Genomic DNA, 19,005 nt, shown 5'->3' with positions numbered 1-19,005 from the left:
GACTGCCAAAATCCATATAGAAGGTGCTCAGCACCTTCTGAAAGGCTAACTCTCAAGCAGTGAGAACTAAATAAGCAGATAGATAGTATTAAAAATGTCAGAAAAGATATTCACTGATTTTTGATTTAGAGAGCTACTGCTTCACAGAAAATGTCTTTAAAATACGGGCAAATGAGGAAAAATTGTGTTTTTTCTTCCTGCTATGTCTTGTTTATTGGATGTACATGTAAAAGTGCAGGACTGCTCCACTCCTTGCTGAGTAAAAGGGAGAAGCAGAGAAGCAGTATTTGCGCAATGTCCCACTTTAAACTACATGGTCAGCCATCAAAATCTCTAATGATGATATTATTGCAAAGAAAATAAAACTTCATTAAAAACATATTTATTAGTAAACTTAATTTGCGCACCATTAAAATACTTTTGATTCAGAACCAAGAAGACAGCCTGAAAAATAAACTTCCTTCTTGATACTCGTGTGAAGCAGAAGGGTTAGCATGCATGAAAAAGTAGAGAAATGAACAGTGACAGTTAAACTTGCATCATGTTGTTTCTATAATATGTTTTTGTGCTTTGTATAGCATATATTCTGCTTAAAAAAAAAAATCTGTATGGCAACAATTTGTCAGGAAGATGCAGTTTTCAAATGAATGTGAAAGCAGAGGAGAAAAGGTTTTTCCTAAATGTTTAAAAATAATTTTAAAAGAGTTAGACTTCTTTCAAAAGTCAAAATGGTTCCACAGAAAGATTTCAGGAAGCCTTTTGATACTGTGAATCTGAAAAGTCTTTATATAGTATTAATAATAAACAGTTAATATTTTTTGATTATTCATTTAAAAATATTCTCTCTCTGATTAAAAAACCCTCTAGTATATTTGATTTGAGGAGTCCAGGAATATTTAGCAAATGTTTTTATTGCCTCCATCTGTTTGGTAAGCTCGGCTTCATTTCCTGTGACTCTACTGAAATAAATATCGATGTAAATGAGCCAGGGAAAGGTTCTGAATTCCTCTCAGCTCACAACATGAATAGGAAAGGTACAGACTGAGAGCAAAACCTGGATTTTGTTGCTATTTCACTGTAGAATTAACAAAGCAGATTGTCTCATGTCAGAACCTTTATATTCAAGCTGGAATTCTTACTGTATTTCTCTGGTGGAGAGTGGGTGCATAAGAACTTTCCAATATCTTGTGAGGGAGAATTACATGTACATGCTCCTATTGCATGCTCTGGATTCAGTTTCTAATACTGTTCTGACTGCATTAAAAATGTAGCCTTAAGAATAATAGGGGCCTCTGCTGCATAGGGAAAATGTTAAACCCAGCCACAAAGTAAAAGGAATTCTATGAGAGGAAGAAATTCTCCCATTTCCTTCATTTTTAGTGTCCTCAAGTGAGTTCATGAGGACATTGAGACCAGTAAGATATACTACATCCCCATGATGTTCTCAGAAGTGTGGTTGTAAGCACTTAGATCATTGTCTTCAGATGAAGGCAAGCATGGAGAAAATTCTGAATTGCCATGTAATGAAACTGTTAAGAAATATTCCCCTCAGAGTATCAGAGGGTAGGTAAAAAAAATTCCCCTGCATATGAATAGGAATTTTCCAATGTGGCAAGACATATAATTGTACAGATCTAAGCAGTTCATGCTTTTATTGGACTGCAATTCTCACAGTCTTTGACAACCTTTATTGATGAGCTTGATGGGACAGTGGAAGACCAGGACTACAAGTCAATAAAAATGCTACAAGTCAATAGAAATATGTCTTTTAAACATTAAACTTTCCCTAAGGTTGGTTTATCACCTCAGCTTGGCCTTCCACTGTGTTCGACCCATAGAGGGCAGTGACATACAATTAATAACAATTTTTCAAAGCATGAAACCAAAACATCCTCTTCACATATGGTTTTAGTAGTCTCAGTGTGTGTTTGAGGAAGAAAAATATCAATGAGACAGTTCAGTAGGAATAGAAAAAAAGAATGGTGGTTGTCATGTATTAGAAGTGATATGATATTGTTAAGGCTTTGCTGTCAAATGTGATATTTTGCTAAAAAGTAGACTTACCAAGTTTTCAGGGGCAAGTATATATATTTTGCTTGTGTGCTCTGCATCAGTGAGATCTGAAACCCTCTGTTCTCCTTCAAAGACTTGAGTCCGTAATAGACAAAAGTCATAATCAGGTCTCATGGTTCCAAATTCAGTTTAGCCTTCTATTTGAGAAGATGGGTTTTCCTTTCATATACGCTCTTTTCCGGATGCTGTTTTTTTTTGTTTCTTTGAAACATCTCCTTAGGCTGAGAATGGAGGGATGGTAATAGTACAAGTGATACAAGTATCTTACCATTGTGCTTAGCTGGAGTGGAAGTGCTGGCAACATGCATGTGGGAAAGTGGATGATGACCTCATTGTAGATATGAAAGGGAGTAGTGGAAGTTAGAGTGTGAGGTGAACAAAACTGAACTGGAAGGAAGGCCAAGGTGAATGTCATGACATGTAAGAAAGATACACATATGGCTTTGATACAAATGTATTGGCATGAGGAAAAGAGACTAGCTTAAGTTCAAGCAATTGTAGCTAAGAAGGGAATGTGTTGCTTAGGGTATGATGTTTACAATGCAGAAGAGGGTTGAAACCAGATGTGGATGAGTGGCAGCAAGACAGATCGTACCTTTTTTTAAAAATATATATATATGTATATGTATATTTATTTTGTAAAGGACTACATGCAACTAGAATCCTGCAAGTTTACTTACCTTAGTAGGAAAATAGGATTTTTGCCCTGACCAATAGCCAGTGTGATCAACCCCCACACATGGACAGTGTTGATATTATCAGCCAAAGCCACAAATCTTAATTATCTTTTATCATTCTAGTGGAGCATAGAGTTAGACTGGACCTGTTGCCATCAGGCCAGGAAGAAGAGCAATCCAGACATGTCAGTATAACAGCCTCATCAAAAACAGAAAGAAATGTGACTCTTTGGCCTCAAGCATGGCCTCAAGCATGCTCTATGCATTTCTCTGATTGTCATATATCTCTTTTACATAAATATGTGTAGATTGAAATGAAAAAAAAAAAAAAAATGGAAAAAAAAAAAAGGTCACAGGATTTCTGGATGCAGAGGGAAGGCCAAAGCACAGACTGATTTCCTCCCACCCCCAGGCTGCATTTATGTTTTTGAAGCAAACACATTCCAAAGATATGAAAGAAATGCCAAAGCACCAGACAGATTAAATGAATAAAGAAAACAAAATAATAATTCATAACATGGAATCTGCAAAGAGTACAAGCTATGATTCCTGCATGCCAAGTATATAAACAAAAAAAATGTATAGCTTACATCCTTTAGCCAAGCCATCTCCACTGCCTGGACCTGAGGAGGAGAGCCGACAGCCTGCCTGTCACTCCGTTTCCTACCTCTTCTTAGTTGTTTCATACAGACAGTGTGCTTGTATTTTTGAAGGGACTTTGCACTCTAGATTAGAACAGCCTTCATTCAGTTATATAGGGGATGTGTTTTTTTGTCATTTTGCTCTGTAAAGCTATGGCTGAGAGAGTGAAAAATCAGCCTTTCATGCTTTTTGAAATGCTGCTGTTGTATAGGAACTGTTACTGTTGAACTCAGAGAAAGAAATGGCTTTCTATTTGCTAGCATGCTCATATTTGAGAGTTTGTGAAATGCAAAGACACGGACACCTTTGCTTGTTTGTTTGTTTGTTTTTATTTTTTGTAAAATTTCTATTTGAAAAATTTGAAAAATCTTCATTCTAGCAAAAAGTTTTCTGTATATTTCAGTGTCTCTCTAGGAGATATGGAGGGGGGAAGGGATAAAAAATATTAATAAGAAGAAAACTCTAGTTCTGTAAGTACATAAAGACTTTATATTTCATGGTTATGCCACACAACTGAGGCTTATATTATGGTTAACTATGCTACATTTAACATTTTCAGAATTTACATAAATATTTATCTCTGTACGTTTAAAGAAGTTCCACTGACTTCTATATATCTGAACTTAATTTTTTTTATAGATTTGGAGATTAATGTTGTGATACATAAAAGTTTTGAATGTTTCTATCTCATTAAAATGCATAAATTGAAAGGAATTCCCATATTAAATCTCCTAAATTCACTACTAATACACAGCACTGAACTGCTTTTGTAAAATTAATGAATAGTTTCTTATAGATAATGTCTGAGGTTTTTTTTTTTTTTTTTTTTTTTCCATTTTCCAAGGGCAGACAAAAGAGTTTCCAGAACAACAAATGAATAAAATGTTAAAAAGTTCTTCTCTTCTAAGATTTGTAGTCTATGTTGGAAACCTTAAAGCCAAATATAACTCATCATAACCATGCGTTTTATTCTTGTTGTGAATAGATATTTTCAAACTAAACAAATTACCCCAGTAATATTTAATACTCTTTTGGAAGTTATTCAAAAAGGTTAAAATCAAAGGAATGGAGACTTCAGGGTTACCAGAATAATTAAATTATATTGTTGACTGCATATTTGATGAACAAAAATAATATGAGTAAATTTGTTAGATTTGAAAAACTGTTTTACCTCTGCTAAAATCAGCATAAATTACAGTATTTACTATTGTTGAGCAGTTTGTTAATGTAGATTCCTCTAGACATTTCCAAATAGCAGTTGAAGTGGAATTTTTAGAAAGGGTCTAGTATTCATTCTGGTTTCAATCCCCCTAAGTTGATTAACAGCCAACTGATAATATAGGCATCTGGCACCCTATAGAATAAATGGATGTCTGATATGATGGCACATAAAAGTCAGGACTTTCACTGCGAGAAATACCTTGCGGATACCATAACCAGTTGTCATATGTGGAATTAGTGGTGCAAAGCACCAACAATGTCCTATTATGTTATTTTCACTTTGAGCTTTAAACCAATGAGACATCACTGAAGAAGCAATGCCTAAGATTGCCTCTGTACTTGTTTGTGTGATCAATCATCATGACTTACAAAGAGATGTTATTGCTGCTGGTGCAGTACCATTAGATATACACCAATAGATTTGTTCAGCTGAATATTTATGGAGTAAAAGTTTCACACAGTCACACAGTTATGGAGATCATTCCTGGTGTTTTCTTTTCTATTTAACAATTTAATGAATAAATGAGTATATGCAATTAAATATATTTCTTAATGAAGATTTTCCAAAACACCAAAATGCCATCATCAAGCCATACCTCAGTAACTATGCTATGATAGGTTTGAGGACCTCCTTTCAATAATTCTGTGAATTCCCTGGTTCTGAAACAGCTAATATAATATTTTTGTGCATGCTTGTCTGCGCTTTCTTATTCAGCATACAGTATCAAAAGCACCCAGCTTCATCTTCTCATCATAAATATGCATCAGACAATCTTATTAACATAAATCTGATCTAACAGGTTCACTATATAGAAAGAAATGCAAGTCTTTTACTTCCCTGGCTATTTTTTACTGTTGTAACTATTTTCCTTAGATCTTGTTTCTTCATGTACTGCTTTCTTAGAGCCTTTGTTATGCATTACATTTACTTGTTTGATGCATTGCACAATGTTTTTATTAACCCTAGATGGAGTACTAATGGGTTTTGGTTAAAAAAAAAAAAGCAAAAAATGTCTGTTTTACGATTTGGATGATTAGACATACAGTCATAAAAAATTTAAATTGGGACATATAAAAAACTTTTGCAAATATTTATTGTCAGTGTCATCATCTATATGGATCATCTATTCACAGCAATTGAAGCTGGTATATCTGCATTCTAATATCGCTATTAAAAAATGATGCATGATTTTTGCTGCTGACTTGCTAGTTAGGTGATATGATTGAATATTTAAAGATTCTTTTTAATATATTAACATATTTGAAAGTCAGAATGTTCTTATTTAACTTCAGATAAACTATACTAAACATGAATATTTGACATTTGTTAGTTGTTTCCCCTTGTTCTACCTTTGTCACAATTATTAAAGATTCTTCTTATCAGATGCCCTAATTTTAAAATGGAAAAGCAACCTTGCATTTAGTCATGTATTCTAAACACAAAGCATCTCAGTATTATATAAATTTAAATAGCACTCTACCAAATGTTTTGGAGTTCAATCATACACACAGTAATTTCTGTATCAAGACTTGATCTATTATTGATGTTTGTGATTTCTATGGTAATCATCTCATTTTGCTATTTTTCCAAATATCCCAGCAAAGTATATGTTTACCATTTCTTGATGAAAATGAAGGGGCATGTTACAGACTTCTCTATATTTTTATACAAAAACTGGTATTTGATAATCCTTGCTTATGTGTTTTACTGTATATATTTTATTCAAACTTCAGACTGATGTTGGAACCATGAAAATATGGAGTGAATCAGGAAATTATGGTGATGAATGGAACAAAGTTGAGTTACACTTGGGGAAGCTGAGAAATTTTGAAGTTATCTTTGAAGGCATTCGTACCAGAGACCTAGGAGGAGGAGCAGCAATAGATGACATAGAGTTCAACAACTGTACCACAGGTAAATTCAAGAGGGAAGTTTCTAAAGGGATGCTAAAAGGACATGTAAGATGTTCTTGCTCAAGTATGTAATGGTTTTACTGATTTTATCATGGTGTCTTTATCCATAAAATCAGTTATGAATACATTGTTTTCCTTTTTATAACTTTATTAGTGTTCTATTCATACAGTAAGTCTAGCATTAGTGCTAGTAAAATACTGCAGATAAATCCAATAAAAGTCTGAATTTATGTTTCATTACTCAGTTTTGAGTAAGAACTTCTGTTTAACTCATTGCTCAGTTATTGAGTATCTGGTTTTGTACATAATAGTTTCATATAAATTATGTCAGATTATATTAAGTGAAACCTGTGGCCTCCCTATTTTATTGTAAAGACTCTTCCCATAAAAATGAGTTGAGACTACAGATGAACCACTGTCACTACTCCTTTTTCAGTTCAAATGTTAGGGCCAGCAAAGTAAAACAAAACTTGTGACTCCATCACAGGGTATTCATCCTATTAAATGCATCTCTTCGTGGACATAGACAGTTTTCCTTTAATCAATCAATAACTAAGAAAAGTAGAAAACTGAGTGGATTGTGGTTTCAATTAAGGAAGATTGTGGTCTCTGTCACTGGTAGGAAACAGTGTGACAATAAAAGCAGATTGGTTGAGTAACAAAAGCATTGATAAGACCACATATCAATACTGTATGGATTTGGGGGAGGTTATTTAGGCTGAATTGAAACTCCTGCCATGATCTAGATGCCCATGTTCTGGCTAGAGCATGGAAGGTACAGTTCTAGAGTGCATCTGTTTCTCTAGGGAGCCTGCTTGGGCAGGGGGGTTGGACCCGATGATCTCTTGAAGTCCCTTCCAACCCCTACAATTCTGTGATTCTGTAATTCTGTTATCTTTTTACCTAATTTCATCTGAAAAAAAAAATGTAGTTTTTCCATTTGGTGTCTGTGGTGTAAAGCAAGACATAGAAAATGTTCTGTGTTCAAATGGAGTACTGTGTTCAGTTTTGGGCCCCTCGCTACAAGAAGGACATGGAAGTGCTCGAGAGAGTCCAGAGGAGGGCAATGAAGCTGGTGAGGGGTCTGGAGAACAAGTCTTATGAGGAGCAGCAGCAGAAGCTTGGATTGTTCAGCCTGGAGAAAAGGAGGTTCAGGGGCAACCTTATCGCTCTATAGGTACCTTAAAGGAGGCTGTAGTGAGGTGGGGATTGGTCTATTCTCCCACATGCCTGGTGACAGGACAAGGGGTAATGGGCTAAAGTTGTGCCAGGGGAGGTTTAGATTGGATATTAGGAAAAACTTCTTTGCCGAAAAGGTTGTTAGGCATTGGAATGGGCTGCCCAGGGAAGTGGTGGAGTCACCATCCCTGTACATCTTTAAAAGACATTTAGATGTAGAGCTTAGTGATATGGTTTAGTGGAGGACTTGTTACTGTTAGATTAAAGGTTGAACTAGGTGATCTTGGAGGTCTCTTCCAACCTAGATGATTCTATGATTCTGTGTGATTCTGTGAGAATGGATACAACTTGGGATCTACTTCAAACTGAACTTAAATAAAATTCTAAGGGTGGTGTACCCTCACAAGCTCTTTTAGAAACATGAATGCTTGTGATTCCCTCATACTTTTTTAAAGTGCCACTTTGTTCCCATAGCTAGGTATGCTATCATTCTCCAAAGGACATGAATAAATGTCCTTTGGGAAAATGGGAAGTGGTGGAGTCACCATCCCTGGAAGTCTTCAAAAGATGTTTAGATGTAGAGCTTAGGGATATGGTTTAGTGGGGACTGCTAGCGTTAGGTCAGAGGTTGGACTCGATGATCTTGAGGTCTCTTCCAACCTAGAAATTCTGTGAAATGGGTAAGGATGCCCTAATGAGACATGGGAGATCATCATTCCCCTATAACTCTTGAATGAAAAAAAGGACATTGATCTTTCTTGAAGTTTGTTTCCAAATTCTGCTCAGACATATTATTTCATAAGGTAGGGTCTAGTTAAACTCCATTCCTGGGATTTTCTGTCCCATCTGGGGGCTAGAAAAATTTAGACAATTCACAGTCACTTACATGAACATATTCATCAAATAAAAGTAGCAGGATTACTTCTTTAAGGAAGAAGATGACTCCCCATTAAATTCATAAGGACGGTATCAACATATTTTCTAAAATGTAGAAATACTGCTGCTTACTTTTAACACCATGTATTTTATGATAATCTGAAAATAGTTGTTATAAGAATATTACTAGAAAAAATCCACAGAGTTGTCATTGTGCTTAAGAAAGTTGTTTGAGTAGGGAGTTGGAAAGGTGTCATATGAAGGAGCTTAAAGCTCCCAAAATGCTAAAATTGCTGAAATTTACTTTGGTTTTAATCTATGACACTGCAAGTCTGAATGTTAATAGTGTATTACATCCAGTACTGCATGAAAATACCTTGGCAGAGAACCAGATCAGAAAGTAACTTGTGTTTGTTACAGTATAGCAACTATTTGTTTTATAGCATTATTTCAGCAAGAACCTCTGTTGGAAAAGCAGTTGCACCATTTGCACTAATGATTTTTACATACTTAAAGCTTATGCATAGGAAAAGGCCTGTGTAGTATTCAGAAAATTAATGTGTATGAAGATGGGTGATTCAAAGGAGGCTTTTCTCATGGAGTTTAAAATGCACAGTTGCAGTTCAAAATACAATCCAAATAATATTTTTTAAAAGATTGGTTTAGAAAAGTTAGTTGGAATCCCGAGATAACAATCTTTCATAGAATTGTCACTTGCACGGTGTATGTTTTTGCATTTAAGACCCTATCTTTATATGATAAAGAAATCACTCAAAACATCTTCAGTAGCTTATACTATGCACAGCAGAGTTTTCATGGAAGTTTAGGTGCCTGTATCCTATTGGAATGTGTTTATGCTTATGCCTTTTCAGCAGGATCAGAACCCTGTTATATACCTGCTTTTTAACATATGAAAAAAAAAAAAAAAAAAGAAAGAAAAAAAAAAGAGGTGGGGGGAAGAAAACAAGTGCACATCTGAAAACAACACAAAACAATCAAACAAACAAAAAAAGCAAGCCACTCCCCATTAATTTTCTATATCCACAGTACAACTGGGACTCAAATTAAAGAGGGATCATTGCATCGTTGTTAGTGCCTTTCACTTCAGCTCCGTGTATGATATTTTTTGCCTTGTACTCCACAAGATTAAATCTGTTTGTTTAATTTTCTCAAGATTTTTGGTATGCTGACCTTCCTGTTGGCAGGATGACATGAAGGAGCCTGATCTCACCTTTTTCTTTTTTATTGTTATTGATTCTTCACCTTTGTAGAACAGACAAACAAAATACATTTTGTCAGATTCTCAAAAACAACATTTCCCGTCTGACCCAGGCCTGGGGCATTCAGGACAGAGAAAGCATGTCATGTCTAAATTGTTTTTGTTTTTGTTTTTCATCACAGAGTTCACATATTTATTGTGGTTGTTGTAACAAAGCTAAAAGACAGCAACCACAATCTTATTGTGGCCAAACCCAAGAAGAGTAGCATACAGACCAGAACCGGTCAGGGGTTGACTTGATTTAAAGCACTTATTCATGTACCATGTTTGTAGCTGCAGAATTGCTGACCTGACACATGGCCAGGGTCCCATATCTGAAGGCCACATCTGTATTTTGCGCTGAGACTTTTTAGATTAAACTAAAATCTCATACAGTATTATAGATATTCTAGCCAAGGTAATTACATAAGCAGAGGAATAGACCATGCACAGAAAAACCTAAAATATAGTTGAAAATTAAAACTTGAATAACAGGTTTGAAATAAACAGCAAGGAATGGAAATAAGAAAGCCTTAAATAGGAAAAAGCATGGGAAAACACTGAAAGTTTAGCTGCTTCCCAGTGGGCAAGGATTTCAGATCAATTCTGAAGCTTTGGGATGTTTTGGGGTAGCCTTTTCCTCCACACAAACTGTCCTTTCAGAATCTGCTGAATAATATTCATGGTTCATGGTTTATAGTCAACACAACAAAATAATTGCCTCTTCACAGAAATAATGTACTTCATTGAAGAGAGCAAAGAAGGAAGAGAGGGACAGTCTATGTAAGGCCATGTGAATATTAGAATTGTTTTTTGCAGTATAGTAATATTCAATATTTATAGCAGAGTTTAATAAATCCAAAGGTTTATTTTATTGTGCATGTGTTTGCTTTCAGCTTGCTTTCATACAGCATGTTATAGAAAGGAGCCGTACACATCATAAGGGAATCTGCATGGAGACAGGTTAACTCTGCAGACTTCATAGAATGTGGAATCATAAAATCATAGAATGGCTTAGGTTGGAATGGACCTTAAAGATCATCTAGTTCCAAACCCTGCCATGGGCAGGAACACCTCCCACTTCACCAGGTTGCTCAAAGCCCCATCCAGCCTGGCCTTGAACACCTCCAAGAATGGGGCATCCACAGCTTCTCTGGGCAACCCGTTCCAGACCACCCCATGGGTAAAGAATTTCTTCCTAATATCTAATCTAAATCTTCTCTTTTTTACTTTTAAACAGTTTCCCCTTATCCTATCACTATCTGTGTAAGTCTCTATCCATCCTTTTTATAAGCTCCCATTAAGTACTAAAAGGCCACAATGAGGTCTCCATGAAGCATTCTCTTTTCTAGGCTGAACATCTCCAGCTCTCTCAGTCTTTCTTCATAGGAGAGGTGCTCCAACACCTCCGATCATCCTCATGGCCCTCCTCTGGACCACTCTAACAGATCCACATCTTTCTTGTGCTGGGGGCCCCACATCTGGATGCAGTAGGTCCTCATGCATGTGGGACCTCACAAGGGCAGAGCAGAGGGGGACAATCACCTCCCTCAACCTGCTGGCCATGCCTCTGTTGATGCAGCTCAGGATACTGTTGGCTTTCTGGGCAATAAGCATACACTTCTGACTCGTGTAGAGGTTTTTTTTCCACCAGAACCCCCAAGTCCTACTCTCAATGAATTCTCTACCCAATCTGTCTGCATGTCTGGGATTGCCCTGACCCAGGTGCAGCACCTTGAAACATAGACTTGTTGAACCTCATTAGGTTCACTTGGCTCCACTTCTCAAGCTTTTCCAGGTCACTCTGGGACCTGTCCAGGTAACAATTTCATATCTAATGATGGCTTTGCAAGACCAAGGAAGGAAGTGCCTTCTTGTTGCAAATAATGTGATTTGCACCTGTGTGCTGTACTCCATTGCACTGTTAACAACAACACCTGTGGACCACACAGGCACAAGCCCATATATTAAACAACCTCCATAATATTCACATGAGATGTTTCTAAGGAATCTGTGAAAAAAAGAGAAGGGAAGGGGAGGGGAGGGGAGGGGTGAGTTCTGTTACTGAGTGGCAAGATTCTTTTACACCACAATGCAAATGACATATTAACAGTAATTTTGTAGGTTAAATATTGTTGAAAAGGTCTGAAAGTAATCTATTCAGATGAACTTTTTGAGATGTAATCTAGTTCTCTGCACTGGAATCAGGATGTCATTGGTGCAGGGAGAGGGGAAATGATCATGAGGCAGAGACCACGTGTCAAATGTTTTCAGGCGATAATATTCTCTGTGATTGAACTTGCATAATTATTGGGAAGTAGAATTTTCTGCAAAAGAATCACTTGATTTTTTGCTGTCCCCTCTTCTCTCTGTTACCACTTGTAGACTTCTAAAGGGTAAAGCCTGGAATACCAGAACATTAGTCATTCCTCAGTTCTCAGCACTTCTCCTTAATGTCTTATTTAGAATTTAGCAAAATATTGCCCCTTTCTACATTAGTGTACTGTAAGCATGAGCTCCTTATCTTGCTGATACAGCCTACACAGAGTCTCTCATTCTTAAATAAATATAAAATATTCTGACTTTGCCTGACATGTGTATCAGTGCAAGAAGTTGAAGAGAATTTTTTTCTAATCTTTCCTATTGCTTGAACCAGAGCCAGTTGTACATTTCCAGAACTATGGATTCAGTTTTTATTCTTCCCGTTTGGCAAACTCCAACTTGCCTTGAGCATCTTTAGGAAGCCCATTAGCAGACTTTGATATCTACAGGTGAAATTCTCTCCTAAGAGTAAGTATAATTTGTTAGATCTGCTGTTTATGTCAGAAGCAATTATTTCAGATTAAATCTGGCCTTTTCAATGACACATATTGTGAGTAGAATTCCCTACAGTTTTTGAAATACAAAAGAACTTTATTTGAAATGATATCTAGCTTGCATCAGTATAAACTTTTCATCTAGCTTTCCCTGCAGAAGATTGCCAAGGTCATTCATGAACAGAAACATTATTGATGAGTATGTTAATGGCGTTATAATGTTACATAAAAAGTCATGTAGAAAATGGTACTAAACAGTTGAGGTAAGCAAATGACAAGCTTGATGCAAATTGTGTTTCATAAATTCTGAACTTCACAGTGCTGAATGTAGTTGAGTTGCAGATCTAATGAAGCCTTCTAGGAGTTTCTTATTCATACATTTTAATTTAAGTGGAGTGAAACTTCGGGGAAAATATTCAAGTAATATTTTCAATAACACTTTTTAAATTTTTTTTTTTAGTTCAATTATTCTTATGTTTCAGGTATTTTGAAAGCAGAGAGAGAAATTATATATTCTCACTGTTGAGCACAATTTAAACAACAAATAATAAAAAGTGGTGAATTTTCAGCTGTAATTTGAAAACATTTCTACTCAGATAGGATTTCTAAAAAGAGAATGATTAAAAAGTATTATTCACCTTGAATATACACGTTTCATTTCTTACTGTTGACATGGTGCCATTTTATTGTTAAGTGAAGGCATGTATTCCTCTTGGAGAGAGCAGAGAAGTGAGACTCTTAGTGAGCATCAGTTCAGTGTACTTGTGTTTGAGTTATGCATTGCTTCTCAAAACAGCTCAACGTCTTGTTCTCTGTAGTCTTAGCCAATAATTAACTTGAGATTTACCCTTTACCTTTCGCAGTCACATAGTCAAAAAAGTCACATATGGTCAAACACAACTACTGTAAATCTAAAGTGTCGTAATACTAAAGACCTGGGTTGTTTGTTTGTTTGTTTGTTTTTGTCTTTTGTTTGTTTCCTTTTTTTTTTTTTTTAGATGTGATTGATATCACAGGAGTATTTTTATCTTATACAGCTTTGTAAAAGAAAGGTCTTGCATTTATAGTCCTCTAGTAGCAACCATAAAGGAAAGAAGACCATTTTTGAGAATTCTTTTATATTTGATCTTTTCCTGGTAATTGAAACAAAGTGTCTGGATTCATATTCATGTATTTATTGACTATCTTCAAATGCATCTCATCGTGCTTATACGTTATGGGAGTACTATATGAACTAGTCTTTCATAAATAACTTACAGACTGGAGCTGGAAAAATGTAAATATATAGCTGGTGATGAATCCAGATTAGAGTTTCAGTTTATTTGTGGTGTGTACACATTTGTTCAAGCCTGTCTTTCTTGTTTCATGTATATATACAAACACACATATATTTTTAGGAGGGAAATTCTTATCTTTGCTGGTACTCTGACTGTACAAAACAAAACATTTAGCAATGAAAGTGAGTGTATGTAAACATAAGTTCCTGCAGCAACCGTCAGTAACATACTTCTTTTGTAGGATTTAGTGATCAACAAGCCAAGTCAATTCTGTTGGTCTCTTAAAAGCTACTTAGAAGATTATATGGCTTTTGTTGTATCAATCCAAATTGTACTTAGCTGAAAAGTGATAACCTGTGTATGCTTTTTTGTTTTTCAAGTACTGTCATTTCATTTGGCTTAGGGATTTGCATAACATGAAGTCTAAAATATGGCCTGTGATAGTTTCTTGTGGTGTCCTGGTTTTCAGGAAATGCTGCCATTCCAAGGAGGAAACAAATAAAAGGAAAATGATAAATGATTACCATTTTGCTAAGCAATTTTAATCTTTTAGCTTATAAGAATCTAATCTTGGAGTATTCACTGTAAGGGTAAATAAATTGGTCTACAAGAATATGTGTGGCAAATTTTATCTAGGAGAAGATCAACAGTTTAACTGCTCAACCAATTCTTGTTAATCTAGTTGTTTCTCTACTGATCTAGTGCTCAGTTGTAAGCTAAGAAAAGTCCTCTATCTTTTTAAATCATTTTTTGATTTTATATTCTCTATTATTTTGGTCTGTGGTTTTGTTATTTTAAATATTCTCTTTTTGTGGGAAAGGAATGGAAGAATATCTGTTTCTAAGAGAAGGTATATTTTGACTGTTAAGAAAAACAATGGAGGAATTTCCATTGTACCAATAGAACCTTTTGTACTTATTCGTCTCGTCTCGTCTCGTCTCGTCTCGTCTCGTCTCGTCTCGTCTCGTCTCGTCTCGTCTCGTCTCGTCTCGTCTCGTCTCGTCTCGTCTCGTCTCTTCTCTTCTCTTCTCTTCTCTTCTCTTCTCTTCTCTTCTCTTCTCTTCTCTTCTCTTCTCTTCTCTTCTCTTCTCTTCTCTTCTCTTCTCTTCTCTTCTCTTCTCTTCTCTTTTCTTTTTTTCTTCTCTTTTTCTGGCATCATGTCTAATTTCACTACTAGTGTTATTTGCATGTTAGAAACATGAAAATTAAAGTTAGACCTTCATAGTCTTTTGATTTGCTGCCTATCTGTATAGTCTTCAGACCCCCTTAAAAGAAGGGAGACAAAAGCATAATGAAGAATGAAATTAACTCACACAGTATGCAATAGTGCTGGAAATTAGTAGATATTTCAATAATATAATTAGAATAATAGAAATGTGGAGATTCTGTTCTCATTTAAAGAACAACAACAAAAGGCCTTCCATTGCTCTGAGCAATTCCTTTATTACTTATGCTAGGACTGTAAACCAGCATTCTGTATCTGTATGGATGTTTTTCATTATGTAAAATTCTTTGTATAATGGATCAAATAATATATTGTTCAGTTTAGTGCCTATGTCAAAGATCAGGGAAAAGGGAAGGTAAAAAAAAAAAGGGGGGGGGGGGGAGTCTTTTTCATTAAATGCAACATTCAATGCAAGTTTATTTTTAGTCAATGGTTTTCTTAAATTAAAATGAAAGGCTTTATTTTGCTTTTAGATATCTCAGATATTTCAGCTCTGTTTAAATTTTTCATAGCATATTCAGAAATAAGCTTAGTACATACCAAAAAAAATTCAACTCCTGTAATTTCTCTCATTTCCATTGTGTTTTGATATCATATATTTCACTGTTTTCCACCTTTGACATTTTCGTATGTGGAACCAGCTCATTCCTTTTCTTTCCATGGCTCACTGATGCATTTTATTGTTGTAGCTTCCCAAAAATAACTGTAGAATAATATAGTCAGAAAAGTAGAACTAATGAAAAATGTCATTTTTTTTCTTAATTCTTCAGCATGGTAATAACATATCTATGTCATATGCGGTGAAATAAGATGTGAAAATTGTTGTATCCCAATAGTTCTACCTTTAAATATTTTCTGTTGTTAAGCAATTTAAGTCACACTGATGAAGTTTCTCTACTCTCTTAAAAAAAAATAAAAATAAAAATAAAAATAAAAAATAAAGGTTTTAGAAGTGTATGTATCACACAAATGTTGTAAAGTATTGTATTTTTCCCATTTAAAATTGTCTTATTTTCCATGTGATGTCCTGTAATTATGACTAGTATAAAGACTTTGACTTGTCTACCTTTTGTAGGCTCATGGATCCTATTTTATGGAATGTACACAACAAATAAAGAAGGGAAACAGTCATGCTGATGCTGATTTGGATTTCCTTCCCTGCCCTGCTAGGCCAGTGCAGTAGTCTAGGCACAGATAATGCAGCATTAAAAGAGTGTGACCAAATAACATCTGTTGGAAGTATACACCATGACAAAAGTCATGGTGTATAATGGCTAAAAAAATTAAAAAGAGCATTCTTTGATTTAATTGTAATTTTGATTTTAATGTCCTGTTGTTTTCAGCTGGAGAGGATCCCAAGGAATGCCCTGCCCTCACTGATTTTTTGTGTTGGAATAAGGATTGTATAGAATCTCATTTTGTCTGTGACTATAAACCAGACTGTGAAGACCTATCGGATGAAGCTGACTGCAGTAAGTATCTCTTTGTGTGTTAATGTAATCTCCAGTTAAAATTATAACTTTAAATTCTGTAGCATAGCTCAGGTGGATTCATGCAGCTGCTCAGAAGATAATTACAAGCTGGTTGCCTGTTCCCCCAGCACAGAAGGTCTGATATTTTAAGATCCTCAGAGATGTTTACTGCACAAAAAATATTTGTGTCATTTGGGCACAAAAATGTAACCTAGTCATTACAAAGATTATATAGGAAAAAAAAAACAAAAACAAAAACAAAAACAAAAACAACAACAACAACAAAAAAAAACTTTTATTTAAGGAATAAAATCCATAGATTACAATCCAAATTTACTCTGAAAAGATACATAAACTTATTTATTTAATTGAAAGCTTTTTAGGCTGTCAATGTTGAATAATAATAATTTAAAAAAGCTAAATAACCAAATTAATGCACAAGGGCATTTAGGTGTGATTCTGTTATTAAAAAAGTGATTATGCATAAACAAGTCCATCTTTCAGATTAATCCTGTTTTTGCAATCTGAGTCATGTTGCTACCACATATTCATTGTTCTTTGTTCTTGCTACTACTGCAGAGCTATGACAGTGTATTCTTCCTATTACATTATTCAGAATGGTTGGACAAAATCCAGTGTGTTTATATTTCTGCAATCCTGGTGAAGACTGAGACAAAATTTGCCTGCAGGAATTCTTTACTAATGCTATTTGAGATGGAAGGACACAGCACAATTTTAAAAATCCAGATCAAATTAACAGTCTTTCCAATTCAGATTTGAAATTGAAAAGCAGTAAAATGTTGTGCTGTTTTCTTCCTCAATTTTTTTTTTTTTTTTGACAATAATTTTCCAGACCAGACATTTGGAGCAGGAAGTTTAAACAGTCCATATATGTAATTCAGTAATAAATCTAATTCTCAATCTTCAAACTGCCAGACCAAATTCTGCCATATTGCACATATGGTTAAAAGTAATCTTGATAGACAGAGAAAATAATGGAATCACATACATCAATGTTCATACTGCATTGAAGCCCAAGTACTCAATTGAAATTTACTCAATCGAAATTCACCAACACTTGGCACTCCCTTGAAAATCAAAGGCATTTCCTCTCACATATTTTTGCTAAATGCTTTGACTGGACTGGGTACAGAAATAATGACCCATTACCTGGTCATGTAAATTACACTGTTTTAGACAGACAATAGATTTTAGTAGACATGAAAATGTCACTACATGACATTTAACTTGGACTTTCTCCCTCTTTATTGTTTTTGTAAAAGTAAATGGCAATTCTGAAGTACATATGCTGATGCTGGTGTCTCTGTTTCTGGTTTTGCTTCTACTGCAGTGCTTTGCATTCCAGTGAATTTTTGTGAACCATGTGGGCGGAAATGAAAAGTTGAATGATAACTTCCAGAGGGTATCTTTTTCAACTAGACAATTTTTAAACAGATATTCCATATTTCCTGTCTGTAGTATGCATATTTTTTCAGTAATTAAACAAAGTAAGTATAGCAAAATACACTGTAAACTCATCCTTTTAACATTTTACAGACCTAACAAAGACCCAGTAAATCAGAATTGCTGTCCAAAGTAAATAGCAAAATAATGATCAGAAAACTATCAAGGAATATAATTTATTCTGTAAATATTGTTACAGGATATAGTAGTTTCCTTAGAAAGGCTTGCCTGTGTTGTCTGGAGGGGCTGTAATGGCATCAACTTTCTTTTCTTAGTCAGATAATAAATGGTGATATTTCAGGCCATAATTTTTATTGAATCACAGTAAAGCAACCTAGTGTGCAATAGTGCAAAAAACTTTTTCCAAGGGAAACAAACAGACAAAAAACAAACTGATCTCTTTAAATAAATACAGTGAAATACCCTTTCATTGTACATGGAAAAGCTACAATGAAATTTTGAAATTACATCAAAACATTTTCATCTCTCTTTGGTCCAGGTGTTGCTGCAGAAGTGACAAAATAACATGGCAAAATAAGAGACAGGATGTAATGTAATCTCATGTACAAAGTACCCAGATAAGTCTCAAGTATAATGTTACCCTACCAGATATATTAGATCGAACAAATGAAGTAATGATGAAAAAAATGAACATTTGAAAACATTTGAAAATGAAAAACAAATGAACATTTGGGTAAATGCACGTTTTCTCAAGCATATAGACTCAAACATTAAGAGGCAAATATACAGGTATATATATATATACACAGGTACATAATATATAATAATATATATATATATACAGGTATATATATACACATATATATATAATCCTCTATTTTTAATGCTATTTTTCTTTAGTCCATAGTTACCTGCTATCAGCTCTGAAAACTTTGACCAAAGTACATTTA

The 19,005-nt window shown here is 34.9% G+C and overlaps 1 protein-coding gene across 1 annotated transcript in view; it reads left to right on the top strand.

The window, feature by feature from the left end:
- MALRD1 (MAM and LDL receptor class A domain containing 1) overlaps positions 1 to 19,005 on the top strand; it is a gene marked incomplete at both ends in the record, with an annotated part of 250,210 nt that overhangs the window by 146,755 nt on the left and 84,450 nt on the right. Inside the window, 2 exons of the mRNA XM_084281876.1 lie at positions 6,348 to 6,528; positions 16,502 to 16,630. Of these exons, the coding sequence (XP_084138002.1) occupies positions 6,348 to 6,528; positions 16,502 to 16,630 (310 nt within the window). The remainder of the gene's footprint in view (positions 1 to 6,347; positions 6,529 to 16,501; positions 16,631 to 19,005) is intronic.

The sequence above is a fragment of the Netta rufina genome (genome assembly GCF_964035555.1).
Source record: "Netta rufina genome assembly, chromosome: 2".
In the NCBI taxonomy this organism is placed as follows: Eukaryota; Metazoa; Chordata; class Aves; order Anseriformes; family Anatidae; genus Netta; species Netta rufina.
Note: the sequence above shows the minus strand (reverse complement) of the source record. Positions and strands in the feature narration are given on the sequence as shown.